The 19,673-nt window shown below is 36.9% G+C and overlaps 1 protein-coding gene across 1 annotated transcript; it reads left to right on the top strand.

Annotated features, from left to right (window-relative positions):
- The first annotated feature begins 1,355 nt into the window (after positions 1-1,355).
- Ns4 (Nucleostemin 4) lies at positions 1,356-18,599 on the top strand. Its single transcript, XM_071696680.1, is given in 11 exon segments — positions 1,356-1,757; positions 3,714-3,842; positions 4,236-4,401; positions 6,167-6,518; positions 10,061-10,112; positions 10,115-10,324; positions 11,464-11,681; positions 12,219-12,344; positions 14,799-14,961; positions 17,028-17,174; positions 18,334-18,599. Coding segments are annotated over 11 exon segments (2,067 nt in total). The 5' UTR covers positions 1,356-1,504; the 3' UTR covers positions 18,585-18,599.
- The last annotated feature ends 1,074 nt before the right edge of the window (positions 18,600-19,673 follow it).

The following is a 19,673-nucleotide window of genomic DNA, read 5'->3' as shown; positions in this document are numbered from 1 at the left end:
TAACAGCTATTCCTAGGAACATCTGCGACTGCTTACGGACCTCAGGCATTAACACCGTGACATTGGTTTACCTTTTTCCTGCAGCAGCTGCAGAATAGTGATCGGCCATCACCTCTCCATCCTGTATGTAGAAGGTCCACTGAACCCCATAAACGCCTAATAACTACTGCAGCAGCACCACCGCGAGCCCCGGCAATGATCCAGACCATTGTGCCCCAGCACCACGGAACCAAGGAAATACCTCATTTATCTTGTTTGTTAACGTTCTTTCACTGTGCTACGAGACTCAATATCACCTCATGCCTTTGATGGCAGCGCCAGTGGGTTTTCTTCTATTATTTTTCCTACTTGCACACCTGTTGTTGGCTACTGACCTCTGGGCTTGACAACCTGTGTTAATGTTTTCGTTGTTGCATTCCCCGCGTTTTCTGTCCTCTGCGGCAATGCCATTTTTTTTCTTAGGAGTGTGCCATAAATACTTGCGACCAACATATAGCATCTTGTCAAGCAAGGCTGAGTCAATATGTCCTCGTCAGCTAGCGAGCTCGCTCATATAAAAGGGTTTGGTGGTTTGTCACAGCACGTTTGTGATAGACATAATTACACTTAGGTTGAGTCACATTAGGCTAAGTCAGGTCAAACTAGGTTAAATTAGGTAACATTTTTATTTTGTTGGATTATTCAATCATAAGGATTGATTAGGTGCTTTGATCATAGTTAGATATTGTATAGGACTGAAGGAGTGATCGCTCCTGACAATCATGGGGTAGAGAGAAAATTGCTGTGCTAAAACCAACTATTGGCAGCAGGCACCTATGTATACATATGTATATATGAGTAAATATATATTTTTTTTGCCAACTCTCGAGTATCGAAACTGAGATAAAGGTATCATTATCAATTACATAAGGTAGAACATGCATTTTGTATAATGAAATCAACTTTGCACAGATTGCAAATTTGGGTAGGAACTATATTTTTCTTAAATCAATCTTATAATCATCTATTTTTTTTCCATTGATCGCTATATGATTGTTATCAATAATCTTTTTACTATCATTATTTTTAGAAAGCCCACTAACGAAGTCGACTGAAGTCAACAAACAGTGTAAAAGCATCCTGAAGGATATGATAACAAATGGGACTGAATTGTATAGGCCACCATAGACTCGTAGGACGATAGGAATATTCTTCATTAGTTTCATGGAGTAAATATTCCATTTGAGTGATACAGTGGGGGTGAAGTTTAAGATAAGAGACGTCTTTCCACACACGCTAATGAGCGCTTACCCATGGTTTGTATCATGGGCGCGCTTTTGTGTTGTGCGTAGTCCGCGGGTGGAGGACCACGTGTGGTGGATTATTCGATATATTGGAATAATCCAAAATCTCTTACAATATGCTCACTGATACACGGCTGGGTAATAGACCCTTAATTACACCACAACAGACTTTACTGTGACAATGGTGACGTCACTGGCCTGACGAGCTGGTGGTTCCCACCATGGATGGAGAGTGTACCGGGTGTGACTGGACTAGTTTCGAGTTAGTTCTAGCATTTCAAGATCAAGAGAAATTGCTCTCCTTCTTATTCGCCCATAGATTGCTCACTCGAACTGCCGTTTGCCGGCATTGCGACTCGGAAGTGCCACTGAACCTGAAGACATTGCAGTTTCGTTGTAACAAAAGACGTAAATCGAAAAAGAGCAACGGAATTCAGAAGCCCAGGTGCGGGTTCAAGAAGAGTGCGCTGAAAGGTACCTTCTTTGAGCATTCTCATTTGAGCATCGAGAAAATTATACTTCTGACGTATTTCTTTGTGAGCCCACAGAAGAGTGTTACAAATGTGGCACGTGAGTTGAGGATGTCAGCGGCGACGGTGTCCGAGTGGTACAATTTATGCTTGAATGTGCTTGGTGGCAGTCCAGCTGAGGTTCTCTTCAAGAAGGCGTATGTAAACCAGTCTGAAAGATTTCACCAATTCCTTGTACGTGCTGCACAAGTGTACGGTACTGCTTAAGGTAACACTTTTGTATTTTCTTAGATATTTGTCATAAGCTACCGTAGGTTTACCTTTAGGGTCTAAGGTAAGTTTCACTCCGCATCGTTTATTAGGGTTGGATGTTGAGTGGGTTTGCTTTGCAGTGGTACTTTTATTGTTTGTGGAATAATAGGTTAAAGTCTATGTTATCTCCACTTTCCAATTATCTTTACATATTGGGTGATCTTATTCTGCATTGTTACTGGAGGGTTTGGAGAGAATGATATAACCTACTGAGCGTGATTTTCATTATTACACTCCACTGAACGAACTTTAAGGCATCAAGAATGAGATGTACCAGGAAATAAAGTGAGGTTGATGCAAAGGGAAACAAACAGGTTGTTATAGCGAGATTTACATTAATGTTCCGTACTTGGGGAAATCCTTGTTTGGGTCCAAAGTGGTCTTTGAATATTGGTTGATTTTCTTCTGCTTGATTTTTGGGCATTTTATGTGGTATGATTTTGATTTTGTTAAAAATTGCTTTGGATTTTGAGTGATTTTGTTTTGCATTTTTGTTGTAATATTTAGAGATTGTATTAAAAGTTGTAGAGCATCAGTTTAAACATTATACTTTATTTAATGTTATTGAAGCTAGTAGTAATGTCCGATAATGTGGGAGAAATTTTTTCAGTTCCATGTCGAAACAAGAATTGAGAAATGGTAATATATGTATAAGGTGCTTAATTGTATATTCCTCTTTGTGTTAACAGAGTTACCTACAAAGAAAAAAATAGAAGATTTCGTTTTATTGCATGATATTAAATAAGATGATGGTTTTATCATGAAAAATGTGAGGTTAATCAAAGTAGAATTAGGTAATACACTCATAAAAATCATTGGAACCTATGAAAACATCTAACTTCTCTAGCAGGAAAGATTTATCAAATTTTTAGTGATCTAGCTGAAATATACAAGTCAAGCCAAGAAATTCCTTGACAAGATTGCATGGCATGTAAACAGATGATGCAGTGTTATCTGTAACAGGTAAGTAACATAATACTGTCATTAAGGCTCGTAAGTGAGACTTTTGTAAGTTGTCAATTTTTTTAAGTGTGTAATTGATTTTATTTTTGCATAATTAACCACACATTTGATTTCCCATTCAAACCACCCCATAACTAATTACCCACCCCCATGTAGAAAATTCAAGCTTTTTCCTGCTGCACACTTAAGTATCATAATTTATGAGATGCCCCTACCCCCAACAGACGTTATTGACAAAGCTCATAGACGCCAAAATGACCCGATAAGCAAGCACTAAGTAACTACCCTTTCAGCTCAGTCTTAAACACACACATCACCATTAAGCAATTTGTTTTTGGGAGAGTGAACCATTTCCACTTGAAGAGCATTATTTGAAAAATTTTTATATCTTTTTTGTAATAAAAAGTTTTGAATAATAATTAGGTTCTAGTGCTGTATGAAATTCACAGAAAGTCAATTTATGTATAACCTTTTGAAATAGATCTTTTGTTCCAACAGAGGATTGAAGATTCTAATTGCTACTAATGCTGTTGGGTGGTAGATTAAATATTCCAACAGAGGAATGAAGATTCTGATTGCTGCTAATGCTGTTGGGTGGTAGATTAAATGTAGATTATCTACTCATCACAGTAATTTATGTTTTTTCCTCAGGGTTAAGTACTGATAATCGTATATTTCTGAACAGATTTTGCAGTAAAAGTGTCTGTAGTCATCATGCCGCACACTCACAGAAGTGTGGCTTTTAGTGGCAAGAAGAAAAAGGAACAGATCAAAGCTCGAAAAAATAAGAAATTTTTAATCGAAACGGGTAAAGGTAAGATTTCTAAAGATAATATAGAATTAGTTTCATGAGAGTAGCATTCTTTTCTGATAGAACATATGAACTTGTTAAGTATGCTTGGTAAGTTGTATGGGTGGTGTTGATTGAGTGGATGAAAGCATTTACAAAGCATCAGATTAGGGAGGAACATTTTTTGTGGTTTCAGAAGTGGTAGAGGAGCTTGGGTGTGGGTAAGGCACTCTGGTTTCAGTGCTTTATACATGACATTTTGAGAGTGGATGTGAGCAAGTGAGACTGTTCTTTCCATGTTCCTGGTGCTACCTTGCTAATGCCTAAAACAGCAAACAAGTTTGAAAAAATTATACTTATTACACATCAGTTTTTTTTAGTCTGATTTTTAATGGTAATAATTTTTTTTGTTTCAAGAGCCTGAACGTCAGAGAGGTAACCGTTACAGAGAATCTCAATTGTCTGAAGCAACAGCAGGCACTTTGAGGCATGATGAGTCTTCAGAGACCAAGGGTATAGTAGACTACTTAAAAGATATACAAACCATTAACCAACAGCCTGGAGCTAGGAGAAATGCTAACAGGTGGGTCATTTTATTTGTAGTTGGATTTGTTGCTTAGTACTAGAGGCTCAGATATCTTTAACACTGTTCTCTCTGACAGTAAGTAGATTGTTGTCACTCAGCCTCACACATCTTTCATAAGCATCATTATCATCTGCTGTTTACATAGCTCCAAAATGGCAATTAAGATGTACATCTCCAAAAGTATTGGAACAAGGATATTATCGTAGAGGCTTCATGAAGATATACTCCTTTCCCTTTACTGAAACCCTCATAGCTCTTCCTGCTCTTCTGTCTTGCAGTACTTTATTCTTCCAGCTTTCTGTCTGCCATTCATGCTGATTATCACCACTATAGCTAAAGTCCTTCAGTTTTTTCACTTCTTTAAAACCATTGTGATTCTTAGACTGAGGAATTTTTTCAAATGTAAGAGCACTGATTTTATGTACATGCATTTTCAGCGATAAATAGCCACATTGGCATCAGACACATTTGAAACAGACCTCTTTTCACTGGGAAGCACTCGTCCTCCTCTCCACTTAAAAATTTTCCACTGTATTTAGTAACTTCCCATTTACTCCCTGTATTAGTAGAACCTTCCACAAAGAAAGGGGAATGCTTAGAGAAAGAGTATGACTTTTATGTGGTATTTATGGATTGGAAGAATATGTATGCTAGCGTTGAGAGAGAGAAGGTTTTACAAAATATGGGGTAAATGAAAAGTTACTGAATATAGTGAAAAGTTTTTATCAGGAAAGGAAGAGTTGTGTGACAAAAGAAAGGCAGGAGTGTTAGTGACTCGTAGGGAAATTGGTTCTGTAGCAAGGGTGTCTAAAGTCACTTTGCTGTGTAATCAGATTGTACATGGGGTGATGAGAGAGTAAAATGCAATTCTTAGAGCAAGAGGCAGTTGTGTTGCATGCTAGGGGTTGGGTGGGATGTTAGATGAAGCTGTTCCTATGTGTAGATGATGCAGTATTGGTAGCAGACTCTAGAGAGGACTCTAAAGGCTGGTGATAGAAATTTAGAGAAAGGTGAGAATAAATGTCATCAAAAGTAAGTTATTGTGGTGCAGCAGGGAGATGAAACAAGATGGTTTGAGTGTGAGGTTAAATGGGGTGGACTTGGAGCAAGACGAATGCTTTAGCCCATAACCCTCAATTGGTGAGCATGGTCTGGAAAGTGCACGTGAAAAAAATAAAGTTGATTTGCAGTCAAAATGAACAGAAAATACACAGAAAGTTATATTTTTTTTTTTCAAAAAGAATGAACAGAGAAGGGGACCAGGTGAGGATATTCCCTCTAAGGCCCAGTCCTCTGTTCTTAACGCTACCTCGCTAATGCGGGAAATGGCGAATAGAATGAAAGAGAGAAATATATATATTTTTTTTTTCATATTATTCGCCATTTCCCACTCTAGCGAGGTAGTGTTAAGAGCAGAGGACTGAGCCTGTGAGGAAATATCCTCACTTGGCCCCCTTCTCTGTTCCATCTTTTGGAAATATATATATATACATTATCCATGAGTGATTAGATTAGTATTGTAAATAGAAATATGCTTGGAATAATACTTGGTGTGACATTCCAACTACGTAGAGTATAAATATTCTAGGAACTTATGAAAATTGGAAAGGCAATGATGTATAATGCCATTAAAGACATTCACCTTGAGTAAAGTGGCTTAGTAGGGAATCATGAAATTGTCCAGCAATTTTCTTTTATTTATGTGACATTATATTCAGAACACTGATGAATTAATGAGTACCCCTGTATCTTTGAATTACAGATATAATCTTAAGTTTAGAAAAGAAACACCAGAGGAAGCAGAGAAGCGAAAAGCTTTTCACTATGTTGGAATTGATATGGTGTCAGAATATGAATTAGAAAACACTTCAGATGCCTTTTTTCCTGATGGTCTTAGCTACCCAAATCGACCACCATGGAAGAAGAACATGTCAAAGGATGATTTAGATCGTAGTGAAAACAAATTCTTCAGACTGTTTTGTGAAGACCTGGACAGGCAGTTTGCTGGAGCTGATCTTAGCCTTTATGAGCTCAATCTGGAAACATGGCGACAGCTGTGGAGAGTGACAGAAATGTCAGATATTTTGCTGATTATTGTCGATGCTCGATTCTCTGTGAGTATTTGTGATGTTTGCAACTCCATAAAGTAGCTTTATGTTTTTGGTTTGAATTCTTACAGCGGTGTAGTACACAGTACATAAGATTTTTATTAGATATTTGATAAGATGATTTGCATACATTTTATTGTTTTTGATCTTAGTTGTGAGTGAAAAAGATTTTAAGGGATCTGGGCCTGAACATACAGGAGGGTGAAAGGCGTGCAAGGAATTGAGTGAATTAGAATGATGTGGTATACCGGGGTTGACGTGCTGTCAATGGATTGAACAAGAGCATGTGAAGCATCTGGGGTAAATCATGGAAAGTTTTGTGGGGCCTGAATGTGGAAAGGGAGCTGTGGTTTTGGTGCATAACACATGACAGCTAGAGACTGAGTGTGAACAAATGTGGCCTTTGTTGTCTTTTCCTTGCGCTACCTCGTGCACACACGGGGGAGTTGCCATTTCATGTGTGGCGGGGTGGCGATGACAGTGGATGAAGGCAGCAATTATGGATATATACATGTGTGTATATGTATATGTCTGTGTATGTATATGTATATATACGTTGAAATGTATAGGTATGTATATGTGCGTGTGTGGGCGTGTATGTATATACATGTGTATGTGGGTGGGTTGGGCCATTCCTTCATTTGTTTCCTTGCGCTACCTTGCTAACTTGGGAGACAGGGATTAATTATAAGAAGAAAAGAAAAAAAAATGATATTCTAAAACATAGAAGAATTGAAATCTAAGCTGTAATTGATATCACTTTACAAAATAGTGCAGGGTTTTAGGTGAATTTTTTGTAAAGTTGATGACATTTTCTACCATGCTTAACAGTGAAGTATTTGGGACTTACTTGCACTACAGTCTGTAAAATTGTTGCATTTTAGTAAAATAAAAAGAATATGTGTTGTCTTTAGGCAAAGAACAGCACACAACTCAGAATAGGAATGGCCATTTTCTTGCTAAGTAATGAGCAACATTTCTTTCGTGATCTGTCACATCACAGTCAACCATACTGCATATAGTCAACCATATTGTAAAAAACCTGTACTAATTCCTAGCTGCCATACTTCTGACATAGCCATGTCTTAATGGCATTAGTGCTTTTGTAATAGTGAATTCATACAACATATTTTCCATGTAATTTATTATAATTTCCTAATTCCCACTATATTATGCAAATTTGCCGTTTCTGATATTTTCATTTTTTATGCATTTTAATTAAAGACAACTTAGAATTTTCAACTATAAGAGCAGGAGCAAGTAGTTTATCATACAGTGTTATCATCTTCCTCCTCACCAAAGGTCTCATTGCATCTTTAACTCTTTTCCCTTGCCTACCTGTACCTTCACCTTCATTCCTAATACCATCCATTTTATATCATTACTCCTAATCACACTAGCCCCTTAATTTACAGTGCTCCATGCAGACTGATATTACATTTATTTGGTTTACTTCTTTAAAGAAATGAACCAGTCTACTTCTTTACAGAAGTGAACCATACTTATACAGTGCAGTGTCTACTTCTTCAAAGAAGAGAACCATGCTTACGTAGAGTAACATCCTCCATTTATTAAGTCATACATAAGTAGCTCACCACTTGTTATGAAAAGGAGAATTTGAAGTTTGAAATATGGATAGAAGATGGAAACTATTCTTAAGTTTGAACAAGAGAATAGTACCACATGGATTGAGGAATGACGAATGAAATATTGTTATTGAAATGCAGACATTGCTTATTTGCTGAAAGAAGTTATGAAAGTTGTTTGTGTGTATATATGTAAAAGAGAGAGCTGTTGGAGGTATTTTGTTGCTTGTTTTTGCTTATTTATTAGAAATACTTCTTTGCATTGTTTTTAACAAGTTTCCTTTCTTGATTTCATGTTGTGTCCTATAATGTCTTGTATGTGTTAATGTATGAAAGTATAATAAGAATGCATGATAGTTTGGCAAATGCACTTTGACTAATAAAGATATTTTTTTTGAAAAGTGCTTGAAATATTAGTAGAATAAGTTGAATGCTGAATGTGGAAATTTGTAGCAGATGTATGATTTAAAATGATGAGTTGGTAAAAGATGATGTACTGTGTTTAAGACGTATGGAAAACAGACGTGTTAGGGCATAAGAAATGGGAATTCTTCTATCCTGAGGGTTGCCCATGTTTATATTTATATAATGTAATGAAAAACAGATGAAGTATACAACTGAAAGGGTGTCTCTAGCTCCAAGTATCACTGATTACTATTGTTAAAGCCTTGATAAGGAAAACTGACAAAACTGTGCACATTTCATGAAATGAGTAGCTTAAGCTTTTTCACTGCAGATATCATATGTGGCCTTTTTTTTTTATTCATACATTGTGGATGGTACAGTATGGGATTCCCACTTTCAAAGATGCCACTTAAGGTGTTGGAACATACTTGTCAGTGTTAATATTGTACTTACAGATCCCACTTTCTCTCAACAAACATAACATTGACAGAACATTTGCACATTATGATGACATGTACAAAACAACTGCCCTTCCAACCTAGTCTTGACATCCACTCTTTCATCTTTGCTTTGGACACCACCTATCACCAACTTTACAAACACTCTTCCAATGAATCACAAGACCCCTCATTCCCAAAATGCAACTTCCAAATGGAAAATAGTGCACATGTATTCCTACACTCATATCACACAGACATACACACATTACCGCTGTACTCCTTGAAGTGTTTTCCTGCCCAGTGGACTTGACGAGCATCCTGAGCACCACAGGAGCCCCATAGAAGGGGATCCTGGGATAAGGTTTAAGTTTTTTCCGTTGCCATTCACCTTGTGTTGCCATACAGATCAGTCATTTTTTTCACTCAGTGGGTTAGTTTCCATCAAGATGAAGAGAACAGTGTAGCATTACACAGTCATGAGAGCATAGGAAATTCCAGATATTTTCTTGGATTTATTGGATACCATTGTCTCTGATGAATTTTCTGATATTCCTATTTAGAGTGATGTGGTCTAACAGTAATGGTGGTATATGTTACTGATTTGGTATAATATAAGCAAGAAATATGCATTAACATACTCATACTTATGTTAATGCTGATGGGCTTATGCTGATAACACATACTTTTTGATAACTTATAGCAGTGGTGCAAACAACGCCATCCAAACAAATACTATAATTTAAATAAGGGATATGTACTCTTTTTAATACTAAAGCCTAAATATGAGATTTTTTCCCAAAAAATCCAATGCACTGGTGGGTGCTAGATGTAAGCCTACTGCAGGGAAAGAAATAAAGGGACAGTAGAGGTGAAATAAGAGAATAGGAAGGAGTATGTATGTAAGTGGGGGTGAGCAGGTATACAGGGATGTTATGTATGTAAGTGGGGGTGAGCAGGTATACAGGAATGTGACATTCTGTAATGGTGTTGGCAGTAGATTTTGAGTTGATGAGTTTGCTGTGTAATTATTTCTCTGATTTCTGGTACTGAGAGTTATATTAAGTTTTATCTCTGTTTAACTACTGATTTTAATGATTCGTACTTTCTGTTGTAACAGGTAGCCCAGTTCCCACCATATTTGTATCAGCACCTTGTTGAAAAGGAGAATAAAGCATCATACTTATTCTCAATAAGTGTGACCTTCTACCCCCTGCTGTAGTTGTAGCTTGGGAAGAGTATTTTCACACCAAGTTTCCAAAGTTGCTAGTTGTCCCATTCTCATCACTTGAGGGATATGGACACAAAAGAGGATTGCTCAAGATGGCAGCTGAGAGCTCCCTTAGGCTTGTTGATGCATGTCAGAAACTGATAGATGATTCAGGTTAGTTATTAAGATTTTTGATAAGTTATGATGGTATGCGGGCTGCATGATTTAGGTTATTTATTAAGATTTTTAATGAAGTATGGTTAGTAGGGTGGAAATCATTTAAGAAGAGTTTGCTAACTATTCTGGATAACTGTATTCACTTGATACTTGAACTGTTTATCAGATGTAATTTCATAGTGATAGAAATAAGTAATTGTGTATGACAGTGTTCTCTAAATTTACCAGTTTTATGTGTCTGTGTATTATTTTTTAAACGCATTAGGGTTGCACATTATTGCAGTCTAGCATAATGGTTTTTTTTAAATGAGTGCACCAACTTATGGCAGAGTTTGAGATAAAGCGGACTGCATTACATTAATGTAATCTGAACTTAAAAGATCCACTCTGTTTGCAAGTGTTCTACATCCTGAAGTAACAAACCAGCCTACCAATTTTTTGATAAGATTGGAAAATAACTTTATTTTGGAAGGAAAGAGCAAGATCCTGACTATCTTAGACCATGGTGCTGATGCTCTAACCCTTACATGCCAGCTTGGGTTTAACAACAGAGCAACATACACACCATCAAAGCTAATGTGGCCAAAGTTGGGAGGCTTATACCATGCCATTGATCTCTTAAAATATTGTACAAAGCATTTTTACAGTAATACAGCTTGATATGGCTTCATTTGCAGTATCCACTATAGCAGTCCTGTAGAATGTACTAAAACTAAAAATCTACAATCCACAGCTAAGTCCCACAGACAGTTCCATGGTCTGCCTTGAACATTTACCTCATTTGTGAGCTTTTCAAGAAGTATAGTTGATAGGATTTGGGTATAGAATTTGTGTGTCATTCTTTTCCCATTACTACACATAATATATGCATGACATTATGTCATCACCCCAGCTGTTTGTGTCAGCCAATGTGTGTATCTCTAATTCTCCAGACACATTCTTGTCAAAATAACAACCCAAGAGCAATAAGTGGTAAAAACATTTAAAGTTACAACATTGGTAATTCCTCTGGAGTTGATGAACTTATTAGATTTTAGGGCATATAATTATACAGAGGATGGTGGATGTGTAGGAAATGAAATGTATATATACATGTGTTTTACACAATGTTACTATTTAGTTTTGGTTTTCTACAGTGGATCTAGATCCTTGGCGAAACAAGATAGAGGAAGAGCGAAAATTAGGCGATGACTCAGATGTTGAGTGTCAAGCCACACAAGGGGTGACGGTGATGGAACAGAGCACTAGACCTGAAATTCACCAGCGTTTTAAGGATGGGATCCTTACTATTGGAACTATTGGCCACCCAAATGTGGGAAAATCATCACTAATCAATGCACTTATGGGTAGAAAGGTGGGATTTTGTTTTCTTTTGATTTGTTGATTTGTTTATAGTCATTTGGTAATAAAAGCAGTAGTTTTCCTTACTGAATCTATTGAGCTCAGTTGTGTGTGAAAGTGCATTTGGTAGAGCTACAAAGTGTGGAAACCTGAACTTCTAAGCAGTCCAAGTAAAGGGTAGCTTGATCCTCTTTAGATAAAGGCAGAATGCTTGACTGTGGTGTCCTTTTTCCACCAACTGGCCACAAAGAAGTCCCCAGTCATAGTGAAATATTCTGTTTCTCTCTGTTTTCTCTTCTTTTGCATAACATTCAACACAAGGTTCATTGGGGATTAACTTCAACCATTAGTCTTTTAAATATTTTTGTCATTCATTGTGTGACCATTATTTCTTTTATTCTTCTCACACTTGTCCACTGTTTCCCTTGTTAGTGAGGAAGCACCAGGAACTGAAAAATAAAAAGGCCTTAATTGCTCACATCCTCTCTCTAGCTAATTAGTTTAGGTTCATTTTTAATGGCCTTGCTAGTGGAGTTTGCTTTTATTACAGGTTGTGAGTGTTAGCAGAACACCAGGCCATACTAAGCACTTCCAGACCATTTTTCTCACCAAAAACGTCAAGTTGTGTGACTGTCCTGGTCTGGTCTTCCCATCTACAGTCTCCATACCATTACAGGTAAATTAGAGATGGTGAATTCATAGGGTGGGGGAGGGGGCGAAAATTTTGGGAGCCTTGAAAAATGTGTGGAAGTCGAGAACATTATCCCGGAAAGCAAAAATGGGTATGTTTGAAGGAATAGTAGTTCCAACAATGTTGTATGGTTGCGAGGCGTGGGCTATGGATAGAGTTGTGCGCAGGAGGATGGATGTGCTGGAAATGAGATGTTTGAGGACAATGTGTGGTGTGAGATGGTTTGATCGAGTAAGTAACGTAAGGGTAAGAGAGATGTGTGGAAATAAAAAGAGCGTGGTTGAGAGAGCAGAAGAGGGTGTTTTAAAATGGTTTGGGCACATGGAGAGAATGAGTGAGGAAAGATTGACCAAGAGGATATATGTGTCGGAGGTGGAGGGAACGAGGAGAAGAGGGAGACCAAATTGGAGGTGGAAAGATGGAGTGAAAAAGATTTTGTGTGATCGGGGCCTGAACATGCAGGAGGGTGAAAGGAGGGCAAGGAATAGAGTGAATTGGAGCGATGTGGTATACAGGGGTTGACGTGCTGTCAGTGGATTGAATCAAGGCATGTGAAGCGTCCGGGGTAAACCATGGAAAGCTGTGTAGGTATGTATATTTGTGTGTGTGGACGTGTGTATGTACATGTGTATGGGGGGGGTTGGGCCATTTCTTTCGTCTGTTTCCTTCCGCTACCTCGCAAACGCGGGAGACAGCGACAAAGTATAAAAAAAAAAAAAAAAAAAAAAATTCTTTTTCACTTATGAATAATTTTCTCATTAAATTGAAAGATGGAGTGTCATAATAGCGGTGCATATGAAGTAGATAGCCAAAGTCTCTCGAAGTATTTTTTTTGCAAGGTCGTATTTGTGAAGATTCTTAGAGATTGCGAGTTGAAGATATACCGTGGTAGGAGTACTGACATGGAAAAGTGTGAAATAGGAATATTGTGTAAGGTAAGAGATAGTTTAAAATCTTTTATGGAGAATAGTTAGTGTTTAAGAACTTATTTATATGGCAAGTTCCGTATTTCATAGTGTGTGGTGACTGCAAGATTAGTATTGCTGCAAGTTAAATTGTATGACTGTGAAAAATTATGGAGTCCTGGCTGCTTAAATGTTAATGGGTTGGGAGTAAAAGAACTCCACCTTCACTGAAGCTGGATTATCATCTGTTGAAAGGGAGTACAGTCTCATTTAGGAACTTCTCACTCTGAAGGAATCCATCATTTTGCTGCTTCCGGAAGTAGCTTCAAGGTAGCATGGCATTGAAGCTTCAGGAACCCATTTAGGAAAATGGGTCTTAGGGTTATGTGATGAACTATCTATTCATATCTGTAATGCCTGTTCCCTCCCTTCTACAATGATGATGGTTATGATGTTAATAGTAAAAGATTGGTCCGTTGACTGTTTTGTGAACACTGTTTTTAGGTGGATAAAGAGTATTCACAAAATTATAGCTAGGTCACTGGATGGAAAGGGGTTGAAAAGAGCCTGATGCCAGTCTTTGTATGCTTGGGTGACATGAAGGGTAAGAAGAAAATGTTAGCCAAAGTTAGTGAAAGGAGAGTCAAAGTAGTGAGTGAGGAGGAAAAGACCTGCAGGGGGTAGTAGTGGGATTGCGGATTTAAGGAGATGGAGTGAAAGAGGTGGAAAATAAAGGTTGTAAGTGCAAGGAAACTGGGCTAATTCTGGTGCAAATCTTTCATACCTGGAGGAGAAACACCATTGACATATTAGTTATGTTTAATTATAAGAGAGCTCCTGAAACATATTTGACCATGAACTTCAGATTTGAGCTTTAGGGAGATGTTGATAGTAATAGAGTGTAATTGGGAGTAGTTACTTTTATCAGAGTCATACTTCCATCTGACAAATTGGGAATTGATTTCAATGCTTATGTTAGAGTAGAGGATTTGGAAAAGGAAGCAGAAATTAAGGCTTGTGCTTAGCTTTTAGGAATTTTGAGTATGTAGGTGATGGGTAATTTCATGATCTCAGCAGTAGCATGTAGAAACAACTTTGGATGAAGGCTAATACTCTGAGGCATTGTAACATGGAGTGATGAGCAGGCAGAAGAAGCATCCAGGTTTTTATCATGAAAGACTATATTGATTAAAAAAATAAAAGTGTATGCCCAAAACTAGTTTTTTCATCAGCTGCTTTTTGGTTTGTATCCCAAATTCCATTGGTTAATCCCTTTTATTCGTAAAGAAATAGAGGGAAGAAAGATCAGTAACAACCATAACTTGAAGAATTTGTACTTTCTCTTCAATGTAAGAATTTTGAATTGGAAAATGTGATATTTTGAATTCATTTTTTTTTTTTCCTGCTTGTACATAGTATAAAAGAATGTTTAGCTAGCCTTTTTGATATTTTTGGTTAAAGTAGTTGAATTGTATGATATTCACATAGAGGAGTCATACTATATATTAATAGTATGTTTTCTGTTATTTCCCAGGTCCTTCTTGGCAGTTATCCTATCTCTCAGGTTCGCGATCCAGTAGGTGTTGTGCATTATATTGCATCAAGACTAGATATTCCAGATTTGCTTAATTTGGATTACAAGGTGACTGGTGAAGAGTTGGAAGGCTTTAAGTGGACAGCCTTTTACATATGCGAAGGTAATTTTAACTCCATCTTTTTAGTACACCATCTCATGGACTTTTTTTAAGTTATTTTTTTTTATTCTGTAAGTTATAATGTCCACTGTGTGTGTTACTCAGTTCTGATCAAAGAAAAAATTGGAAGGAAATACAGATTAGGAAACAGGAGCAAGAAAAGACATATCAGTCTTTGTTAGGATTTCTCTAGATGGATACTCTTAGTCATCCCAGATTATTAAGGCACATTGATGGTCAGCACACTTTGTTTTCTTCCAGTGTCTGACAGACATGATGCAGGATTTTTTTGGTGAATTTTCCTTAACTATTGTGATTGCCACATATCACTTCCCTTTAATTGTACAGATATTTTGAACACACAACTCATCTTTCTGACTTAACACTTGACATACAGTTTTTACAAATAAGTAGTATTTATGTATTTTATGGTCATGAATGCTACAGTGTTCACATGTTTATAAGTGTATTTGATTTGTAAGTTTGATTATTTTTTATCTATCTCTGCTAATGTTTGAGATTTTTGTGTCCCATTTCATTAGAATTTTGATATTGATCGACTTCACTTGTATGTGGTTACTCTATGAACAAAAACTAATCTTCAGCGAGATTGTATCATTGTCAGTGGATGAAAAACTAGTTTTGTCTCCCAAAACAAAATCAAAGGAAAATTTACTGCAAAGCAGGTATTTGAAAAAGCAGAAAAGGACAGACTTCTTAATCATATGCAAAAGCTTAAGTTTAGGAAAGGTTGCATCAGTTTCTTGGTGTTATTTGTGTGCAAAGTTCTTAAGGGGAATGCAGGATTGTATCCTGCCTTAGGTTTCAAGAGAGATCCAAGATTGCATATTCAAGACAATGACAGCATGTAAGGAGTTTGTGGTCATGATGAAGAAATTCTGCTTTGTAAATGAATGTGTTCTGCAAAAGTTGAGACTCCTTATCTAAGGAATGCAAAACTTTCACCAGGAGATGAAAATTTTTGATTTGAAGACAGATTTGCTGGACACTTTTTGTAATATAATTGGCAAGAACAACTACTTCAAAGACCTCCAAAGTGTTGCCAGAATGATGTTGATACTACCCCATGAAAAGTCATCTAGTGAAAGAGGATTTTCAACAAACATTAGTACTGTAGTAAGCAGCATAACCGAGGATGCCATACTTAGGAGCAGGATGGTGTATGGTTGTCTTTAAAGATGAAGAATATGGTGGGAAAGATATGCATATGAGCAAAGATAATGCATGCTTTATGTTGAGTGCTAGGATGAAGTATCAGCTGCAACAGGGTCATAAAAAGAATGAGAAAGTTTCTAGTAAAAAGAAAGAAAGCAAATACTGAAAGAATTCTTCTGTGTAAAATCAAAGAGGAATTTTCACTCAACAGCAAAGGGGCTTTCATAAGTAGAAGATAATGTGCACAGGCTGAGAAGAAGATAAAAATGGATCTTGTAAAGTCAAAATAAGAAGAGATTCACAAAAAGGAGAGGAAAATAAGAAAGCAGTTGAGTCACATGTGAAGCATTTGAAAGAGATGTATCAGCAAAGTACACCAAAGTACAAGCTTGTCTAATGCACACTGAAATAGATACAGGCTGAGCTGTCTTACTCAGACAATCATTAAGATGTAGGTGAGATCTTTAAGAGGTACAAGCTTTCACAGGAATATTTAGCAAACTACTGTATCATATGATTACTATATGATTGTGATGTGTCTTTTTTCTTTACATTGCTAAACTATGAAAATCTTTACCTTCTTGTGGTTTACCCATTCTTGTGTCTTATCCAACAGCTACAATTTGACCCTTTTTAAAAGGGAGTTGTTTTTACACAAAAACTAACATTATTACTATTCATTCTCATATTTTACTATCTCCAGCCCCATTTTTCATGTTTCTTTTCAGCTCTGCTGTGGGTGAGGAATTATGTTCATGATAAGCTTATGACAGTGAGAAAAAAGAAGAAACTTTTCTTTATTAATTGGCATACCATTTATATTTAATATTATAATTAATTTTTTTATACTCCTTTCCTGATGATTTTTTAATTTTCACATTTTAACTCAACAGCATGGGCCATAAAACGTGGGTATCGTACTCGTGCTCGAGGTACGCCTGATGTCGCAAGAGCAGCAAACGAGCTTCTCCGATTATGTCTCAATGGTCATAAGTCACTTGTACTCTTCTTCAGGCCCCCAGAATTCTGCAAGAATAAAGGTAAGGAATGTATCAGATAAAATTAGTTTGTTTAAAGTAGGATGATTGAAGAAGATTATTTCTTATTGTAGTAATTACTGTGTTTCTAAGTATTAATCTGTTGTACCATATGTTATCTGCATGCTTTCCTAATCTGCAATCCATAGCAGTCATATTATCATCTGTTCTGACACTTCTTTATCTTCTTAATGTATTTACGGTAAGAGCTTTCATTACACATTTCATTTTTTTAGTTATATTCTTGCACTACACATTTTTTTCATTTGCTCAGTATTCTCACAGTTTTATGATAACACATATCTCTAGTAATACTTATCATTTTTGATTATTTTCTCAACTTTTTAATGAGTCTCATTTGTTCATTTTGCCCTCCAAATTTGCCATACTTGATTTAAATATACACTCTGCAAACATGTCTTATTTTGTTTACAATTTACTCTACATTTACTAATTTCTTTTAGTGTACACCAAAATTTAGGCCTTAATGAGTATGCCAGTGAGCTTAGGATTTTTGGAATGCAAGTATCCCTTTTAAGGTAATGAGGATGATTAAAAAGACCTTGTTAACATGAAGTTGTTAACATGCTAACTTAAGTTCCAGTAGGAGAGAACAGTTGCATTCAGCATTGTCCAAAATTGACCATAATTTTCACTCAAAGCCACCCCTTACCCTTTTTTTATTTATTATTCCACATAATCTTATGCACTTTTTGGTGTTGATAGTTTATTACAGGAACATAACAAGAACTTGTGGAAAACTTAGAAAATTTGGCATACTAAAACACTAATGGCTGCATGGTAGTGGTGGTGGTAGTGTTTATGGAGGCTTTGATGCTCAAGGGAATTCACTGTTTTCTGTAGGCTTGTTGAGGTATGTGTGGAGGTTAGGAAAGGAAGATTTCAGACTCATATTCAGACAGTGAAATGAGTTCTGCCCAAACAAATGAATCTAGCAGAAGACTGGGGTTTGTTTGTTTATCTATCGATAAATCTGCTTTGATACCATCTAATTCAGCTTGGATAGTTGCCAGTTTTTAAAATTCCTTGGATCCTTGTGCTAGAAGTTATAAAAATGTCATTAAAGATTCTTTTGTTTTTTATGTTTGTTGTTCCTAATCTTCAGCATATGAATTATAACAAGTATTTTTACCTTTAACAGAAATGTTCGAGTTCCACCCTCGGATACAAGAAATTATACAAATTCAAGGAGTTCATGCCAAGGGCGTGGAAGTACTTTCTCAGGATAAAAAGGATGGTGAGGAAGACAAACAAGTTAGTGAGATAGAAAGTACAGAGAGTGAAGGTGAGGAAGAATCTGAAAGTTCAGAAGAAAGTGAGACAGAGGATCTAGACGTACTACGTAAGGATGGTGTAAAAAACAGATTTGCCCTTCTTACTGAAGATGATTAAAATGTTAAAAGATGACATATAGTATTTCAGTTTCCAGCTGGTGAGGAGGGATATTTACCTCAGAAGGGGAAAACTGTGAATTATTTTTTAGTTCTTGTGATTGGCCATCTTTATGAATGGCCTATGCCATTTTTCGTTTGGTACTCAGCATCAGATCAAGGCCTACCTCTGGATACATTTTGCTTTTCATGGTGTTGAGGTGTGTTTGACTGGCAGCTGAACCAAGCACCAAAATTTAATTGTAGCAAATTTTTCATCCCTAGACCATGTAATCTAGCACTTAACTAGCACCACCCATCTGGTCAGAAATAAGCACATACCATGAGGACAGAAAACAGTAATACTCTGACTTCTCCCCGTGGGTTTCACACCTCATAAAACAAAGAAACATGCTCAGGGAATACCACTCACCACAAATAGAGACTGTAAAACAAATCCAAACTAAACTCCCTCACTAACCTAATTATAGAAAAGCAAACATCATACTGGCACTTCTCCCATAGCACTCTGAACCACAACACCAAAAGCAACCAACTTTAGCAGATGATGAAGAAAGCCACCCTTCCCATTTTGTCTAGCCTCCACATAAGAAGTGTTTCTGACCCAAAACAACAGCATCCCCCTTCCTGAAGAATACAACCAAACTCATGAAACACTGTTCTAAATCATACCCTTGAAGAGATCAGCTTTGAAAAAATTGAGAAATGCTGACTCATCCTTCATTCCCACTGACCCTCACAATGCAGTTAAACCCTCAAAGAACTACTCTGCAACACTCCCTGACAGCACATCAAACTTCCACAGAAAACACTTAGACCATTTTACAACCCAGGCATTTACAGATGTCTTCACTGACTACTGGTTACAAAGGAAAATCCCATACATCTGGAAACTTATTAGCTCATCCTAAAACTCTCCAAACCACCAACATTCCAATTTTTTATTGTCTTATATAACTACTGCCTTCAGTATCCAGACACCTTGAAAAACTAATCCACAAAAGAATGAGCCAAAATAATTCCCTCCCCTTACACAGCACAGCTGTACACTGCAAGCTATTCACCCACGTGTGGACTGCTTGCAGTCTGT

This window comes from Panulirus ornatus, chromosome 59 (genome assembly GCF_036320965.1).
Source record: "Panulirus ornatus isolate Po-2019 chromosome 59, ASM3632096v1, whole genome shotgun sequence".
Classification (NCBI taxonomy): domain Eukaryota; kingdom Metazoa; phylum Arthropoda; class Malacostraca; order Decapoda; family Palinuridae; genus Panulirus; species Panulirus ornatus.
Note: the sequence above shows the minus strand (reverse complement) of the source record. Positions and strands in the feature narration are given on the sequence as shown.